Here is a 19,921-nt window from a genome sequence, read left to right on the forward strand (position 1 = left end):
CAAGGTCTATTCGGTATGGCTGCAGCAGGACCTCAAATGCAGCAGCCCATCTTCAGAGCAGTCCTCTGTCCCACACAAGATATATATTGGACTTTTCTGGGGCATAAAACACAGCTAGGACAGTTTGGACCACCTTGGAGGGTGCCAGGCTAGTCTTAGATTGAGCTCATTTCAGCAAAACAGCCATTTTAAGGCCCCCTCGTGGTCCGCACAGACAAGAGATGACTGTTGGGAAAGATTTCATAATTGTATGTAATTTTCCCTCCATGTATGCACCCCCAAACTTTGTGCTGCTGTTTAGACACTGTAGACTGACTTTATCAGAGAAGCACAGCCTTCAACTGCACTCCTCTGGGCTTTCGCTCACTTTTAATGGGGAAACTGACATGCCCTTAAGACAGTCAGTACCGGGAGACTTTGTTTCCCTTAGTCCTTTTCCAAGATTGCAACTTTTCTGCAACATGTAACAAGTGCACAATGCACCTTACAGTACAGTGAATGTGGGTCTGTAGTCATTTTCCAAAGGCCCTAAATACTCCTGATTGACTTTTTGTGAGATGTGCAGTTGTTTCATGGACAGGGCTGGTGGCAGCTATCTTTTCACATTATTTTTAACCCTTTCCTGCCGTGTTAACCACGTTTGGCAAGAATAGGGGGCCTGGCTCCAAAATGGCCATGCCACAAGGTTCTTTGTCCTTTCCTTTGGCCATCTTGCCCCTTCACCTTCCCCAGGTCGAGTCGACCCGGGTCAGTCCTTATTTGGTCATGCATTTTGCCGCGAAACACAATGCTTTTGCAGGCTTGTGCATGCCTTGTGTGTGTGCCTCTAGGATGTGGGCTGGGGTGTAGTCCCCAATACACATCCTGGGTGCCACAGAGTCCAGAGTGCCATGAATGACTGGGACCACTGTAGTCCGTGATTGGTCCATGTTTGGAGTGTGTGTTTGTGAGCAGATCTTCCATTGGATCCTCTTTGTTTTGGCGCGAAGGGAACTTTGGATAAGAGGAGGTCAAAAACACCCATACCATGCCGATCTCTGGAGTTCTCACTGAACGAAGGATAGCATCCAATTATCCTGAAATTAAGAAGCCGATTTGAGGAACCACTGGTGAACCGCTGGAAGGTTTGGCACCCTGAGCCCGCTGCCTTCCCGTGGGACCCCTCTGCATCTGGTCGTCCTAGAAGGTCTGCGAAGATGCTTCAACCGATTAGAATAGTGGTGTTAAGGATTTCAATCAGGCAATACAACCGGGTCTCAGCCTAGCATGCAATACACAAATGAAATATGTATTGTGTCTATAGGTTCAATATTCTGAGTGATATGCCACTCATATTACACCCCTTCTCAAAAACACCCCACGTCACAATGGACCAGGAATCAGGCTAGTTGGTAAAGGTAATATTTAATTATTTATTTATTTAAAATTCAAAACAAACACATTTTTTAATATATGGGGCAGCAATCACCAATGTGGTAACAATACAAATAAGAAAGTAGATAATGCAGTTGAATTCACCTTTTTACCACACAGAAGATAAAACACAGAGAAAAGAACAGTTTTGGTTTGTTGAAAAGATAGCGCTTAGGTTAAGATTTCCCCCTACAAATTTCTCAACTCACAAAGAAGCAGTTCAAAACAGATGTAAGTAATCAGCAGGTATTCAGGAATATAGAACAGTGTACAGGGTTTGAATACAATCTTCCCTTCCCAAATGAGAGAAAACCATTTTGGGAAATTTTACACTTTTAAAATGACATTTGAAAATGGCTGTGTGAAATAATGAAAGTGTGCAAAAATCCTTAAATTGATGTAACTTCCTATGGGAGCAACACTGAAAAGGTCCTAACAAACATAAGCTACAAGATGAGCAACAATACACACTGAATCAGAATGGAAGTTTGGAAATACTTTGAACGAGAAAACACACGTGTAAAACATTTGCAAAATTGCAAATTCCCGCCTAAATTTCAATATGCGATTTTTAAGAAAAAAGGGTCAAATACATTGTTTTACGGTTTGTAGGTCGGGATGTAGCTAAAGGTCTTCAGTTTAAGTCACAGTTGAAATTAAGTCTCTCGTTATTAAATTGAGGAAGTTATGCAAGTTTGAATGAGAGGCGTTTTTAGAAAAATAGAACAGAGAAAAATAGCCAATCGATTTTAAAATGACAGGTTTAACTTTACTTAAACTAGATTAATGGCTAAGAAAAAGAGAATGCCACCCGTGAATCTCCACAGTTACGCACGGCCGCTTGTAACCCTTCACGTGCTGGATACCCCGTTCTTTATGGGAATTACTTTAGTTACTCAAAATCACTAATGACTTATGTTCAAGAAAAACAAAATGAGATAGGGTCGGTGCTAACACTAAGAATGACAGAGTTGCAAGAATGGTTCTGACAATATTATAGGTTAAGTTAAAGATGCGATGGGTTATAGGTTGGGATAGGACAAGGCAATATATGCTATGGTTCACTATGATTCCTATTGATACTTACAGTCCACTTTAATTTAAGATTTGGACCGTCAGGTTCTGGTCATCCCGGATTGGGTCTACAGACAGCAGCAGGGCACCTCTGGTGGGATAGGTCAGCTGGGTGGTTCTGGTCAATTGGACTGGCACCTCAGACTGCTGGACTGGATTGGATTGGCCCTTCTGGTTACTGGACACTGTAGATCAATGGTATGGCGAGTTTCAGCAGGCAAGCCTTAATGGTAGCAAACCAGACTGGATCAAAATTTTTTCCCTTAAGTTTTGGGATGGTTCCAGGATTTGGGCTAGCTGAAGAAGAGTTCAGCAATATTGAAGCCTTGGATTGGTAAAGAAATCTGGAATCGGGAACAAGATGGAGAATTCAGGAACAGGGCGCCACGCGGAAATCAGGATGGAGTCAGGAATCAGTATGTGTGTGTGTTGTGAGGCTCCCTTATTTATCCTACCAAGTGACATCACTCAGTTTATGGTAGGGGCAGACTTACAACCCACACCCACGAGGCTATGATTGGTCAAAGGTACAGTTCCCGCCTTGCTTTTTGCTGGTTGGATGGCAGAAAGGGTTGTCATATTTTATGATGTGACTTGGGAACATCCCATAGTTATTAGGACCAAAATTTTACTTTCCCACAAATACATATCTATAGAATTATGCCCTCTAATAAAATCGGACACATACATTACATATTTGGTAGGTCACATTTACATCCAACTCCTGAGTCGGTGGGACCTGGCTTTGTCTTTCTGTGGAATTTTGTCAATTTTAATCATAAAGGTTTGGCCTAACAATTCCTAATTCGGTACATATATGTGCAATCACCCCTAGAACATGGATACACAATATTAGATTTGCAGCCTTAATAGTCTCTGCGCAATTAGTCCTTTTTCATAACTTCAGTTCCTTACGCAGTAAGAAATCCTGCTAAGTCTTCATATGTCTATCATAAATTCAGATTTCAATGTATGTACTTTTTGTTCCTTTACTTATTTCTGCTGCCAAGTTAAATGTCATGAAGTTCTGTGGCAAAATAAGCAATTTAAACCCAAAATCAGAGGTCCGTTTTTTTTCTTACTTCCCAAGTGTGAGCAAATGGCCAGCCTTTTGAAGTTCACTGAGCAGCCACTCCCAGCATCCTGCCCCTCGTCTGGAAGGATGAGTGTCCAAGCCTTCTATTGTCTTTGCCTGGGGCGAAGACGAATGTCTAATGAGGTCCTTTGTTATGAGTATGCAAGGCCTCCCAGAAGCAATTAGGCCTTCCTACCAGCAGTGAAGTGTCAACCCTTCCCAGGCTGAGGACTGTCAAGGCAGAATTGTTTTTTTAAATAGTTAATTAACTACAAACTGGGTTACTTTAAGTTTTACCTACATCTTTCATTTAAACATATACAGTTTATAGGTGGATTTTGACATTATCAATCCTTTGACATTTCTTAAAGAATTAGACCTTTCAACAAAAACATGCTTTCAAAACAGGTGATTTTGCACTTTCTTCATGGAAAAACACCTTAAACTGAGTTCTTTTAAGTCTGATTTTCCTATGCAGCACATGCAACTTTTATTCATCATTCTTTCTTACCTTGACTGCTGGGATTGTTTGCAGTCAGGATACATGTATCCAGCCTTTGTTTAAAGTTTCTGTTTGCACAGCTGATTCTGTTACATGTTGCAATTTCTGCCGCATTTTTCCCGTGGAACTGAATACAAATGTTCCTGGGCTGCCTTTTCCTTAGATACATTTTATAACTGCTGTCAGTCAATGAGGCCCGGTTCCTCTGAGGCACACTGGATGATCCCGACATTTTAATACCCTTTTTAATCTCAATGATTCAATGGATATAAATGGATCTAGTGCCAAACACAGCACTTTTGAAGTTTGCAAAGTTAACATTTTAAAAGGCATTTTCGAGTTTCAGCACAGTTCTGCGTCTTTGCTCCATGTTGAATATAACAGAGCCCACTGGCATGCTCCTGCAATGATAATTCTGTTTACACCCCCCTTGACTGTGTGGCAGGGTGTGCAGCCTTTTCGTGGTTGTGATCCAAACGCAGTTTTTCAGATTTTGGCACGCACAGGAGTTAGCACATCCATTTTGTGCTGTTTCTTTCACCATTTGTAAAGTGATGCAGTGGGGCACATTGGAACGGGTCAAAATATCCCACTGTGGGACTAACTATTCTCGGCACCTTCAACAAACCCTGCAAGTAAGCCTTCTCGGAAGTGTCCCTGGGCCAGCCAGTGGGCTGACCAGCTTGCACAGGACCTTTGCTCTGTCTCTGCTGCCGTTTCGAGGAGGCCCTCGAAATTTGGTATACTGCTAGCCTTGTGTACGCGGCACCCTCACACCGACTTTCGTACACTTGGCATTCCCAGGTCTGAAGTGCGACGAGTGCGCCAGGACTGGAGCATACAGGGTTACCGTGTTGCCCTGCCGCGGCAAAGACCTTTGAAGGTGCACTGCATTTGTGAACCTCTTGTCCCTAAAGCCTTCAGCAGTGAAACTAGGTTGATTCATCCACCCAGTGCGGAGAAATCTCCACTGTCCCATTTGAGAATCCTCACTGTAACTTCGGAACTGAAAGACACAGAGCGTCATATTGCCGCAATAGAACCTGCATCCGAAGTGGACTTGACTGGAGAAGTTTGGTCTGGAGTGTGCCTGGGGTCGGTGAGTAAGCCTAACCTTAACCGGTGGCCCCTAGTGCCTCCATCCATTATTAAGCACGAGTGGCCCCTGGGGGTCCCTCTCCTTTCCACTGCTATTGCGAACTAGCGACTCCATCCCGCACTCTGGAACTGCCTCTGCCTTCAAGTGGAGGTCCTCCCTGAATAGTGGGAACTTACTCTTGATTGCCTCATCCACCTTCCTGAGCTGCTTGATACCCCTGAAGAGACCCCATTTTGCCCATTGGAACAAGCGCGTGCGCTTGCATTGCATGTACTATTGAGCACAAAGCTCCTCTCTTCTTAGGTCTTGGACTGCCTCCTAGTTGGGTGTGTTGTCGAAGGGGCCTAAGGACTATCTGCACTGCCTGTTTTCTCCCCATCGAGGTTGTGGACATACTTCTTACAGTTAACCCTTTAGACCCCAATGGTCTTGTATATATCTTGTATTGATTGTGTTGTGTTGGTTTACATTAGTAGTGTTGTGATTCTTTTGCAATGGTCTGAGTTACAAAGGCCTTGTTATAAATGTGTTCATATTTTTGATATAACACCTGTCTGGGTTTAATTTGTAAGTGTCCTTGCTCTGTGTGCTCATTAAGGTCTTTCAGTCACCCTCACCCCTCCTGAGACCTAGTCTTGACTGCCGCCATAGCTACCTTGATTGGTCTGGCTTGTCCAGAGGTTACCCTGTTCCAAGAAACCAGGCTGGCCTTCTGAACATCTGCCCACCAGATCAGAGTTCAGAAATCAGTCTTAACAAATTGGTGTTCAGCGGTGGGATAGGACTGAAGGTATCCAGTATTGCACACTAGTGAAGGCATTTCAAGTTATTCCTACCTAGGACACATAGTGAATTGTTGTAGCATAACTGAAAAAGGGTATAGACTTATCTAACAATATGGAAACATGTACCTTGTTAACCTTAAATGCTTCTAAATCTGAAACATTAAGAAAGATGTGTGCTGAGAGGGGTTTACCTGCTCAAGGCACAAAAATGGAAATTAGTCAAAGAATCATGGAATGGCAAGAGTCACAACTTGATGCCATAGATCCTGAGGAAAGTGCAGAAGGTGGTGGGGCTGTTCTCACTGGCAGAACTGACAAATCTGTCGCTGCACTTATCAATGGGACCCATGAGGATTCAGAGGATGTGATGTCCAATGTTTCCTCTGCCAGTGTTAGGCAGAACCCTGTGCAGTTCCCTTGGGGACCACTGCAAAAGATTTAGGACTACAGGTGTTGGCAGTAAACCCACTTGGTAGCAGTCTGCACCACCCAGGTTTACCTGGTAGCTGTGGCTGAGCAGTCAGACTTCCCTCAAGAAGAGTTAGGCAGTATGCAAAGTATACCCAATAGGCACTCAGATACAATAGCACAAGCAAACACTGACCAGAGCTTTGGTATCAAGGTATATAATTATTTATTTAAAAACAAACTTATTGAAACACTCCAGCACTATTATTGTAATTCACTCTAAACACAGTTACTATTATTATATATACACTCCTTATTCCTTATCAGACAAGTCTTAGTTAACACCACTTATTTCCAGACAGAGGTTAGCGCTTAACTATACATGGCACTCCAATAAGTTAACGAACAAGGGAGGGAAAAAGGAAGAATGTAGGAAAATACACCGCGCTAATACTTAGGAAGTCTTAAGCAAGGCAGGAAAGTCAAAAGTTACTTGTGAGCCAAAGTCCATAGGCCGGGCCCACTCTTGGAGAGAGCAGGGCACAAATGCACACAAGATCACACAATGACAACAGGCTTAAAAAGTCTTGCAGGGAGTTCAGGAAGGTTTTAGTTAGGCTCAGAAAAGTTTAGCCAGGGTGTCCCAGGCTAACCCAGGGTCGAAAGCCGGGGGCTAAATCTACCCCGTACAGTCGGTTGCAAGGGAAGCCAGGTGGAACATGGTACCTTATGTGGAAAGGATCCTCCAGCGGGGGCAGTTGTTCCTGGCAGCGGGAGCAAGTCGCGGCGTCGTCCAGAGGAAGAGAAGATCTCGACGTGGAGGAAAGATGAAGGTCGTTGCACTGCCAGGGAAGAAACCAGCCTCTGAGTTTTCCGGTTAAAGGTACTACCCGTTGATTCGCGGTAGTAGTTAAATGTGGTATCCCTGTTGCCGGGGTGCTTGGCACAGGCAAGGCGGCCACGAGATGCTCCAGGAAGTGAAAAAGGAAGCAGACTGGTTATCCCCACCAGTCGAAGGAAGAAGACTCTCCGGGCGGGAGATCTCCTCTGTCGTTGGGAAAAGTGGTGAGACAGTTCAGCAGGGCTCCACCGGTGGTGTCATCGTAGCAGGCCGGCTCAGCTTCTCCCTCGTTGGATTCTTAGGTCCTGTGGCGACTTCTGAAGTTCCAGTCCCTAAAGCCCTGCTTTTATGCAGAAAACCCCCGTTCACTCAGCCTAGCTGTCACTCAAACATGCTAAGTGGTGAGCCGGCCGGCTCACCACTTGGGCCAATCAGGACGGAGTGCGACTTGAGTTGCCTAGGCAACTCAGTCCAGGGTGCCTAAATCCCCCTCCACCCCTCCTAAGTACCCCAGACAGAGTGGCACCACTTTGGAGGGCTTCTGTGGAGAAGCCCCCCAAAATAGTGGAACAAAGGGCTCAACTTGGGTTGGAGTCACAGAAGCGAACACAAACGCCATTTTAGAACCGAGTTCTGGCAAAAAATACCAACCGGAGAATTAATATTAAATAAATAAACCGGCGGTATGTTCGAGGCTATAGGAATTAAATTATTAAAGTTGGTAGCCTCGAACAATGGGAAATCCCATAGGGATATATTCGCGGTCGAATATAAAAAGTAGTATCCACTGCCACCAGCCAAAACTCGATCAGGGGGGACGGAGACGTGCCCCCTCGACTAACAGACCCCGGGGCAATCGAATTGCCCCAGCCAGTACATCCACAATATGATGGTTTGTACTGGTTCTGTTCAGAATTTGAGACTAGTAAAGTCAATGGTGACTTGACATGCCCTGGGGGACAGTACTCAGTCCCAGGGTATGGAGTCTATACTGGGGGATCACTATGACACCCCTGTGTTACTGCACTGAGGGTGCTGTGTAACACACATCACAAAAGCACATGAAGCCCTATGGAGTAAAATACCCCATAGCCCATTAAACACATCTAGAATCAAAGAGACACACTCAAATCATGTCCAAGAGTGAGGATAAAAAGAGTCTCGGTCTTGGCAGGAGAAAAAAATAAACCCCAAAAATCCAGCAAAGCTGCTGGGGGACTCACTAGGTTAGGAAATTCAGCCTAAACAGAGAATTCTCTCTAACAGCCAGTGCTGATGCTGAGGCCATGCTTGAATTCAAGAAGCAAGAACTGCTGTTTAGGCAGAAGGAGCTTGAATTTAACATGGCCAAGCTGAAGATAGAGCAGGCAGAAAAACAGAAGGACAGGCATCACCAGTTGGAACTGGCCAAGCTTCAAGTTTCCAATGGATCTAAGGGTCCTAGACATGGGTCTGGGTCCTCCTCTCATCCAAGGTTTCCTAAAGATCTGCTCAGTGTGTATGATGAAAAGAATGACATTATGGACTGGCTGAATACTTTTGAGTATGCATGTGAAGTTCAACAGGTTGACAATGCTGATAAGATTGCCTGGTTACTTAGCAGACTGCCCCATTCTGGCTGCAGTGCCATTATGGAAATGGCAAAAGCTGAGGAGCAGATTTTGCAATGTTGAAGCAGACTCTCATCTTAAAGTTTGGAAAGACTCCTGCCCAATACTTAACAAGATTCAGAGAGTACAAAAAGAAAGGAGGAGGTACTTGGGTATTTTATGCTACTGAATCCTTAAAAACCTTGGCTGGCTGGGTTGAAGGCTAGAAGGTCTCCAACTTTTGTGGGTATGATATGTCTTTTCATGCTTGAACATATTTTTGCATCTTGTTCCCCTGAGCTTAAGCAGCATTGGGCAGATTCATAGTAGATGGATCCTAAGAAGCTAGCCATAGCAGCAGATGTGTGGGTGTCACATAGTGTCCCATTAGGACAATACTCATCCTGGTAAGCAGGAGGAGGGGAAAAAGTCCAAAGATAAGGAGGGTGGGGATTCTGATAAAACTTCCTCCCAGAAGGGCCACAAACAAAAAAATAAGGGTAGGTTACAAGGGAGCTCCCAGGGTAGTGGAGGTCAGCCTCCAAAACAGAAATCTGGTTATAGTAAGCCTCCATATAAAAACAGACCCAGTGGATCTTGTTTTGCTTGTGGAGCAACTGACCATGTGAAAGGGGTATCCCAGATGTAAGGTCAAAACCTAAGATGTCCCCTCTGCTAATCTGGCCTTCTCCTCCTACGAGGAAGAAGAGATTACCAGAGCATCCTTCTCCCCAGACTCCTTCCCCAGTGGGATAGAAGCTGAGGTCGTTTTTTTCCCTGGGTTCCTGGGAGTTTAAAGTCTCGTAGGCTTATGCTAGGATTCCAGATAATACCAAGCACTACTTTAAAGACAATGTACTGATCAATGGAGTAAATACTCCAGCTCTTAGTGATAGTGGGTGTAGTCGAACTGTAGTGGATTCTACCTTGGTAGATCCAGAGGAGGTTGCCAGAGCTCCTCTGGTACCCACTAAGTTGGCTCATGGCCCACCTCTCCAGTTCCCAGTAATACCTGTAAATCTTACTATCAATGGTACAGTAGTCAGGATTCCAGTGAGCATTCAAGGAGATGTCCCAGGAAAGGTATTGCTGGGAAATGTTCCCAGAGCTTGAGGGCTTGTGGGAGATGCAGCTGAAAGACCCTGCACAAGGTCGCAAACAAGGGCATCACTGCCCAAGACCACTGCATTGCCCCAGCCAAAGGGGAAACCCACGGCTAAAGGAGTCAGAAAAACCAAACGAGGGAAAGAAAATATTCCCACTAACTCACCTACCACTCAGGTGGAGGTAGTTGGACAAACACCAGAACCGGACGAGGAAGTGGTGCTACCTGAAATGTTTGACCCCAATGACCACCCTGAACTAAAATACTTATTAGTAGAAGGTGGTCCTGACAGGGAAGAATTCAGTAACGGCTAACATGAGTGCCCATCTCTGGAAGGCCTAGGGAGACAGGCCTGCTCCCAGCTTGAGAGTGAACCTCCTGGGAAGCATAGGATTTATTGGGAAGGTGGGCTCCTGAATAGTGAGCCTACAGAGTCTACAGAAGGAGACCATAGGAGGTTGGTGGTTCCCCTTGCTGTAAGGCCCGTCCTCCTGCAGCTGGCGCATGAAGTGCCCCTTGCTGGTCACCTTGGAATCAAGAGAACCAAGCAAAGGTTATCCATGCACTTCTACTGGCCCAAGATGGGGGTGCAAGTAGAAAGTCACTGCAGGAGTTGTGCCACCTGCTAGTTATCTGGTAAGAGTGGCTCAACAATCCAGGCTCCATTGGTACAACTCCCAGTTGAGGGTGTACCATTTGAGAGGGTAGGGATTGACATTGTTGGTCCCCTTAACCCCCAAACATCCTCAGGCAATAGGTTTGTCCTGGTGCTGGTTGATCGTGCCACCAGGTATCCTGAGGCCATCCCATTGAAGACTGTAACTGCCAAGTCAGTTGCAAAAGCTTTACTTGGCATATTTACTAGGGTTGGCTTCCCTAAAAAGGTTGTCTGATAGGGGCAGCAACTTTATGTGGAAGTATATGTAGGCCATGTGGAAGGAATGTGGTGTCACCTATAGGTTTTGTGTAAAGGTTTAACAGAACCTTGAAAAACATGATTGAGGCTCTGGAAGAACTCCAAAGAATAAAATGGGATCTTCTGTTACCATGCTTACTGCTTGCCTACAGAGTGGTACCACAGAAGGGTGTTGGCTTCAGCCCCTTTGAACTTCTGTTTGGTCACCCTGTAAGGGGACCCTTAGCCATAGTCAAGGAGGAATGGGAGATGCCCACTCCCCCCATTACTACCAATGTAGTGGACTATGTGCTAGGGCTCAGAAAAGGGATGGTACGCCTGATGGGTATGGCTAGTGAGAAGCTGAAGGCAGGGCAAGCATTGGTGAAACATTGGTATGACCAGAAAGCTTCCCTCATCACTTTCACACCTGGTCAGAAAGTCCTGATCATGAATCCTATAAGGCCTAGAGCGTTGCAGGACAAATGGTCAGGTCCTTACACAGTGGTGGAGTTCCTGGGTGAGGTCAACTATTTAGTGGACCTTGGAAGGGCTGGCCAGACACGAAAAGTGTTCCATGTGAATAGACTGAAGGCTTTCATCCCAAGAGTTGAAATCGCTGCACTACTGCTGGCTTCAGATGTTGAGGAAGAGGAGTCAGAACCTCTCCCTGACCTGTTCCAAAGTAGTCTTTCAGACAGCTCCATTGAGGGTGTGCATGTGGCTCCTCACCTGACTTCTGATCAGCAAGCAGAGGTGAAAAGTTTGCTTAGGCAGTTTTTTTCCCCCTTGTTGTCACAATCCCCTGGTTTGACACCTTGGTGCAAACATGACATTGACACAGAGACAGTGCACCTACCAAAAGTAGGGGATACAGAACGTCAAAGTAAGGTCTTACATTAAGACAGAGGTCATCAAAATGTTGGATATTGGGCCGATTGAACCCTCTAGTAGTCCATGGTCCAGTCCAGTGGCAATGGTTCCGAAAGCAGGTACTTTTGAGTTGAGGTTCTGTGTGGATTACAGGGCCCTGAATGCTGTCACCAAGACAGATGCACACCCCTTGCCTAAAACAGATGAGCTGGTGGATACTTTGGGTACCTCCAAATACCTCAGCACATTTGACCTCACTGCAGGCTATTGGCAAATAGCTCTTGCAGAACATGCCAAGGAGAAGACAGCTTTTTCAACACCAGAGGGTCTTTACTAGTTCAGGGTAATGCCTTTTTGGTTGAAGAACGCACCTGCCACTTTTCAGAGGCTTGTGAATCATGTGTTGAATGGGTTGGATGAATTCTGTCTTGCATTTCTGGATGATATAGCAGTTTTCAGTGCCACCTGGGAAGATCATGTGAAACACCTTAGGATTGTGTACAGGCTCTTCAGAACGCCCACTTGACCATAAAGGCCAGTAAGTGCCAGATTGGACAAGGATCAGTGGTCTACCTTGGACATGAAGTCGGTGGAGGGAGGATACAGCCTCTACCCAGTAAAAGTACAAGCAGTACAAGACTGGCCTAACCCCACTACTCAGACCCAAGTGAGAGCCTTATTAGGACTCACTGGGTATTACAGAAATGTCAGGGCAGACCATGACACCATAGCTGCCCCTCTGACTGCTCTCACTACTCCAAAGAAACCCAAGAAGGTAACTTGGTCTGAAGAGTGTGAGAAGGCCTTCAATGGCTTAAAGGACTCCTTGTGCCAGGCCCCTGATTACCAAAGACCTTTTATTGTGCAGACAGATGCCTCTGACACTGGGATAGGAGCTGCACTATCACAAGTAGATGAGAAGGGTAAGGAAACCCTATTGGCTTCATTAGTCGCCAGCTTAAGGACCGAGAGCTCAGATGGTCCACAGTAGAGAAAAAGTGTTTCTCTGTTGTGTGGGCCCTAAGGAAGCTGAGGTCCTACCTCTATGGGACCCACTTCACTGTGCAAATTGACCATAAGCCCTTAAAGTGGCTAATGAACATGAAGGTAGAGAATCCAAAGTTGGTTAGGTGGTCCATAAATCTGCAAGGCTTTGACTTCACTATTGAGCATAGGCCGGGTAATAGCATTGCTGATGGGTTGTCCAGAATGTTTAACCGACCTGAACATGAGACTCAACCAGTGGTGGATTAGGTCCCCCTGTCCTTAGTTTGGGAGGGGCGAGTGTTAGGAAAGAGTTCATAATTGTATGTAATTTTCCCTCCATATGTACACCCCCAAACTTTTTGCTGCTGTTTAGACACCATAGACTGACTTTCCCAGAGAAGCACAGTCTTCAGCTGCACTCCCCTAGGCTTTCGCTCACTTTTAATGGGGAAACTGACATGCCCTTAAGACAGTCAGTACTGGGAGACTTTGTTTCCCTTAGTCCTTTTCCAATGTTGCAACTTTTCTGCAACATGTAACAAGTGCACAATGTACCTTACAGTACAGTGAATGTGGGTCTGTAGTCATTTTCCAAAGGCCCTTTATGTGAGATGTGCAGATGTGTCATGGACAGGGCTGGTGGCAGCTATCTTTTTGCATTATTTTTAACCCTTCCCTGCCATGTTAAACACGTTAACTCCATTTGGCACGAATAGGTGGCCTGGCTCCAAACTGGCCATGCCACGAGGTTCTTTGTCCTGTCGTTTGGCCATCTTGCCCCTTCCTCAGGTCGAGTCGACCTGGGACAGTCCTTATTTGGTTATGCATTTTCCCGCTAAACACAATGCTTTTGCGGGTTTCTGCATGCCTTGTGTGTGTGCGCCTCCAGAATGTGGGCTGGGGTGTCTGTCCCCAATACACATCCTGGGTGCCAGAGAGTCTGGAGTGCCATGAATGACTGGGACCACCGTGGTCCATGATTGGTCCACGTATGGAGTGTGTGTTTGTGAGCAGATCTCCCATTGGGTCCTCTTCGTTTTGGCGCGAAGGGAACTTTGGATAAGAGGAGGCCAAAAACACCCATACCATGTCGATCTCTGGAGTTCTCACTGAATGAAGGATAGGATCCAAGTATCCTGAAACTAAGAAGCTGAGTCGAGGAACCGCTGGTGAACCGCTGGAAGGTTTGGCACCCTGAGCCCGCTGTCGTCCCGTGGGACCCCTCTGCATCTGGTCGTCCTAGAAGGTCTGCGACGACGCTTCGACCCATTAGAATAGTGGGACCAACTATTCTCAGGAAGTGTCCCTGGGCCAACCAGTGGGCTGACCAGCTTACACAGGACCTTTGCTCTGTCTCCGCCGTCATTTCGAGGAGGCCCTTGAAACTCGGTATACTGCTAGCCCTTTGTCCGCGGTACCCTCACACCGAATTTCGTACACTTGACATTCCCAGGTCTGAAGTGAGAGAAGTGTACCAGGACCAGAGCATACACGGTTACCGTGTTGCTCTGCCGCGGCAATGACCTTTGCAGGTGCACTGCATTTGTGACCCTCTTGCCCCTGAAACCTGCTGCAGTGAAACTAGATCGATTCATCCACCCGGAGCGGAGAAATCGCCACTGTCCCGTTTGGGAATCCTGACTGTATCTTCGGAACTGAAAGCCACAGAGCCGCCATATTGCCACAGTAGAACCTGCAACCGAAGTGGACTTGACTAGCAAAGTTTGGTCCGGAGTGCGCCTGGGGCTGGTGAGTAACCTTAACCGGTGGCCCCTAGCTCTTCCATCCATTATTACGCACGAGTGGCCCCTGGGGGTCCCTCTCCTTTCCACTGATAGTGCGAACTAGCGACTCCATCCCGCACTCTGGAACTGCTTCTGCCTTCAAGTGGAGGTCCTCCCTGAATAGTGGGAACCTATTCTTCATCACCTCACCCACCTTCCGAGCTGCTAGGGACCCCTGAAGAGACTCTGTTTTGTCCATTGGAACAACCGTGTGCACTTGCGCTGCATGTACGATTGAGCACAAGGCTCCTCTCTTCTTAGGGCCTGGACTGCCTCCTAGTTAGGTGTGTTGTCGATGTCGAAGGAGCCTAAGGACTATCTGCACTGCCTGCTTTCTCCCTGTCTGGATTGTGGACATACTTTGTGCAGTTAACCCTTTAGACCCCAATGGTCTTGTATATATCTTGTATTGATTGTGTTGTGTTGGTTTACATTAGTATGGCTGTGATTCTTTTGCTCTGGTCTGAGTTACAAATGCCTTGTAATAAATGTGTTTATATTTTGATATAACACCTGTCTGAGAGTAATTTGTAAGTGTCCTTGCTCTGTGTGCTCATTGAGGGCTTTCATTCCCCCCTCACCCCTCTTGAGACCTAGTCTTGACCGCCGCCATAGCTACCTTAATTGGTCTGGCTTGTCCAGAGGTTATCCTGTTCCAAGAAACTAGACTGGCCTTCTGAACATCTGCCAACCAGGTCAGAGTTCAGAAATCTGTCTTAACAATGACCTAAAATAAAATGGCCAGGAATTGAGCTTACAAAATGCATTACTTCACCAATGGTTACCATACTAGAATATTGAGCTACTAATACAGTACAAATGACTGCACCGCTGGTGAATCAAAACATCTGGCACCGGCCAACTTTCCAACATAAAATCCCCTTAAATCAGATGCTTAAAGAGCACCCCTCCCCCAGTATCCATAGGGGCTACTAGAGAAGCCCATTGTGAAAAGGGTTCAATTGGCAGTGGGACTACAGTAGAAGCCCCCTGGCCACAAAAGTAAAGTAAAATAAAATACAAGTAAACTAGCAAAAAGTTAGGGTACCCACATAGTGGGTCCAGAGAATCCCAGAAATTGAATTTGGCAAATGTGTGCTATGATCACTGTTTTGTATTTTAACAGTCATGCCTTCAGGGTAGTTGTGTTTGCCTTGCTTTAAACAAGCTGCACCATGATGCAGGATTTCCTAAACGATTTCTAATACATTGTGTTCTGATTTTATTTCTGCACTAATGGCAAATATGTTTTTGTTGTAATGCATTTTAGGAGAAGTTGCAGAAGAAAGGTCGAACAGTCAGCTTAAGTGTAACATTCTGGACCTTCTGCAGACATGCTACCCACTCTTGACTGAAGCCTGCATTACTAATGAGATCAGTCTCTCCCAGCAGCAGAAGGAGATCCTCCAGAAGCTAACCACAGCGATCGACACACAGGGTATGCCTAGTATATCTTCTCTTATGGACAGTGACCATCTGGCATTAACATCCTAATTTGATTTCCCATTCCTCTGCCTGGAGCTGAATAAGAGGAAACCTATTAAGAAATTGTACAGTGTGATGGACAAGACCTTAGCTTAATGCTGGTTTTCGGTGCCATTAAGAATATCAGATGATTGGGCAATGTTCTGTATGCCCTGACAAGCGTGTTAACCACCTTCCCCTCCCTGCTATAACACTCCTGCCATTCCTTTTGGTTGTCTGTCTTGAACAGGATCACTACTTTGCTCCCTAAACATGGCAGTTGTCTTCGAACACTGAATTCAACTTGTGTTGTAATTTAATTTACTAGCCGTGTTGAGAACCACAGAAGTGATATATACTGTTATCTCATATTCGCTTATTTTAGATGACATAGATGAGGAGGGAGGTACACTACAATTGAGACTTTGGTACTGGTTTAAAGTGATAGACAACTTTGTTGTGGATCTGAGCGCAACTGGCAAAGGAGAGACGGGTCCAACGTCTATAGCAGTATGGTATGAAAGGTGTATGTGTGTGCAAGGCTTCAAGTTTCTCTTCTGATTCTGACCCAGGAAGTTATGGGATTTGTGTTTGTTGAATTTGTGCGTTTGTGTTGTGTTTTTCTTTGGTGTAGGAAAATATAAATGTATTGATTAGGGGAATCTCTCCTAGTACACCATTCCTTCATAAAATGCAGTGACACACACTGCACTGCACTGTGTGTGTATGAGGCAAGGGTAAGAGAACCTTTTAGCATATCATCACTTTGAGTCTCCCTATTTCTGTAAATCCATTAATTGAAGTATGAACCCTGGTGTGTGTGTGTGTGTGTGTGTGTGTGTGTGTGTGTGTGTGTGTGTGTGTGTGTGTGTGTGTGTGTGTGTGTGTGTGTGTGTACTCCGTATCAATATATTTGCATAAAGCCACATGTATCTTTTGTCTAACTTCTTTACCCACCTTTCCAGATGAGTCTTCACCTGAGGCCTCAACAGGGACACAAATACTAATTGCACCCTAAAAGGCCTCACGTTCTTTACAGTGTGTCAAAAGGCAGCCTGTTTCCCTTTGCAAGTAACCTTTCACAAATTCCAATGTGGGTTCCACTCGTTGGTAACAGCCTCTGTATGATTTTGGTAAAATGCACTGTGCTTGTACCCCAGAGGTGTCCTGTCACAGCGGAGCGATTGACCAACAACTTTGACCAACAACTTAAAACCAAACTAGAAAGTCATAGTCTCTATCAGATAGGAAAGAAAATGTGGCATTAAGTTCAATTGAGCCAGTGGATTAGGGCTCTTAATGCATAACCTAGTCAAGCTTTCTTTTGACGGATGCCAATCCTTATAGCTGTGCCTTTTTTGCATGAAAAAGTCACTCAATCTCTGGGGATGATAGTGCCTGCTCTACTCTCTTGACTGGTTTTAGTCTTTATTGGCTCTTGTTAGACTTGTCAGAATGTCATGTCAGTTCTCCTGGGCTTTTTGGATACCTGGTCTGCCATCCCTGGTGCCTTTGTCCATTTGCAGGAGGTCTAGCTCTTTGGCGTTGGACTTTGGGGTTAAATAGGCTTCGCCTCTTCTCCCTGCGACAGTGGTCATTTGGTTAACTGGTGAATTGATAGAGCCCTCAGGGATAACCAGTGGCCTTTCCCCACTGATTAACTTAGCTCCACATCAAGGGATTGGGAACTTCTGCTCGTCCCCTATGCTCCTCCCCTCGTCTCTGCTCTCCTCCTCCCCTTGTACTATCCTTTTCTCCTCTTTCTTCTTCTTTCACTCCTCCACTATTTCTCCTTGTTCCTCACCACTCCACAATGTGTGTTCCCTTATCCTCTCCTTTATCTCCATCTCTATCACATCCTCCAGTGTTTACTTTATTGTCCCTTAACTCTGCACTTTCTTAACCTCTTATGTTTGCTTCTTTGTTTCTTGTTTCCACCTCCTCTTCTCTTTCACCTCCTCTCATTATCTTTCTCTCTTTTACTCTATCTAACCCCTGTATCTTGTCCACCACTCTGTTCTTCTCAGTCTCCCTCCTGCACCTGACTTTCTATAGAAACAAGGGAATCTCAATGCGTCTGTGCAGGTTACTTTTGCAGGAACTCATCCTGCAAACTAATGAAAGTGGGGTAGTAAGGATTACTTCTGGTTCTGGACTCCTAGGCCCAAACAACTAGTGTACTTACGAGAGACAGGGCTACATGGATCCTGCTGGAATGTACAGTAGATTCCTTCTGTGTAAACAGCAATCAACCCACTGTTAAATGTAATGCCTTCTGCACTATAGGTAAGACGAGAGAGATTAAGGGGCAGAGGTTACCTCCTAGGGAATAGGAGCCAACCGCTATACAAAGGAATGCGCAGAGGCACAGTTGCCGATATTATAGAACACTTACCAGACTTTTTGGCCTAGGAGCCCAAGAGGCATTCATGGCAATTGACAGTAGAAAAGTTCAAGACAATAAAACACTGATTCAAGCACTAGGAACAAGAAAGACTGTAAAAAGGTACTAGACCGAGGTAACTGCAGCACACAGGACTAAAACAAGATACTATGACAATCTGTAGCGAGTGATTGAATTTAGGTAAATGAAGTAAGCTGTAAACTGGACTGGAAACTCACAAGCTAAATAAAGCAGGGTCATAAGATTCAAAATTGAACTCTGGCAAAAAGTAAAAACAGGATCAAGAGAAACAGAGTCTGTCTATACAGGGTAAAGCTCTAAAGTAAAATAAATTATGAAAGCAGGAAAACAGCAGAGCCGGAAGCAGCAACAGAGCCTGCAGGGTTTCAGCATATGGCGCAGGGAGTAGGAGGTTAGAGGCTGCAGAGAAACAGCCCAAGAATCAGTGTCTGGAGGCTGCAGAAACAGCACATGTAACATAGGCTTGGAGCTGCAAGGTCACAGCACAAGCGAAAGGAACAAGGATGTTGACTGGAATGAGAGTGTTAGGACTGAGAATCCAAGGCAGGGCTAGGGAAAGAAAATGGAGCAAGGCAGCACAGGAGCAGGAAACAATCACTGGCAAAGCAGAGAGAAATCCGAAACAGGTTCCAGCTACAAGAGGTTCAGAACTCAATGCACAAACAGGGCACTTCAGTGCTTGGTAGTGTATAAGCAGTGCTAGCAGGGAGGAAACCAAGGATGGGGCCATATGATTGGACCTCTCACAAGCAGTCATAGGTGTGGTTAATTCAAATCTCTGGCATGGACTTGGGGAGAAAAGCCAGTGCTGACAAACTTAGAGGTGTTTCTGTACAGAAACAAAAGCACAATAATTTCCACATGATTCTAAGAAGCACAGTATATTGAAATGAGCGCTCCTTATGTTCTCCAGTAGATCTGTGTGCACGCAATTCAAAGTCAGAGGGGGATTCTTGACCAGGTTGACAGGATTTCCAGATACTTAGCAGCTGCATTGTGAGAATGCTAGACAGTTTCTCTGGAAAAACAGGTTTGTACAAGGAGAGGCCAAATTGTGTGACAGGTTTGACAAGGCCCATAACTGGCTTTGTCAAAGGGGGGTGGCACCCCCTCTTTGCCGGAGACTAGAAAGGTAAAAGGAATCCATAGCCAGCCCTAACTCTTTCAATTGAGAGGGTTCCAATTCTTTCCACACCACCCCATGTGCCAAGATGTTCCTGAGCAGACCGCTATACACACATGCATGCCTGTTAAGAGCCTGATCACTGGGACGTGGCTTACTGGTTGTCTGGTTGCTGTCACGTGCAGTCCTGTTACTCTGCTTGAGGGCACCAGTTCGCAAGACGTCCAGGGTGTCTTCTTGGGTTTAGTGTAGACAGGGGATCCAGCCCCCTTCTGTCCCAAGCAGTGGATACTTAGGCAAGGTTGGGGACCGGCTCCACCACAACACGGGCTCACCACCCGGTAGTAACGTGATGAGGCAGTGGAGAGCAAAGACGGCCAGAAACAGACAGGAGGAACAACAAGGAGCAAGGAGCAAGGAACAAGTAGCAAGGAGCAAGTTAACAAGTGACCAGGGCTACTCGGAGCGTTAAGACGCAA

The 19,921-nt window shown here is 45.8% G+C and overlaps 1 protein-coding gene across 2 annotated transcripts in view; it reads left to right on the plus strand.

The window, feature by feature from the left end:
- The window catches only part of ZFYVE26 (zinc finger FYVE-type containing 26), a 1,501,667-nt gene that overhangs the window by 546,096 nt on the left and 935,650 nt on the right, over positions 1-19,921 (plus strand). For both annotated transcript variants that reach the window (XM_069638726.1, XM_069638727.1), the window contains exon 17: positions 15,701-15,868. In XM_069638726.1, coding sequence (XP_069494827.1) covers positions 15,701-15,868 — 168 coding nt within the window. The remainder of the gene's footprint in view (positions 1-15,700; positions 15,869-19,921) is intronic.

This window comes from Ambystoma mexicanum, chromosome 14 (genome assembly GCF_040938575.1).
Source record: "Ambystoma mexicanum isolate Mex_15411 chromosome 14, UKY_AmexF1_1, whole genome shotgun sequence".
Classification (NCBI taxonomy): Eukaryota; Metazoa; Chordata; class Amphibia; order Caudata; family Ambystomatidae; genus Ambystoma; species Ambystoma mexicanum.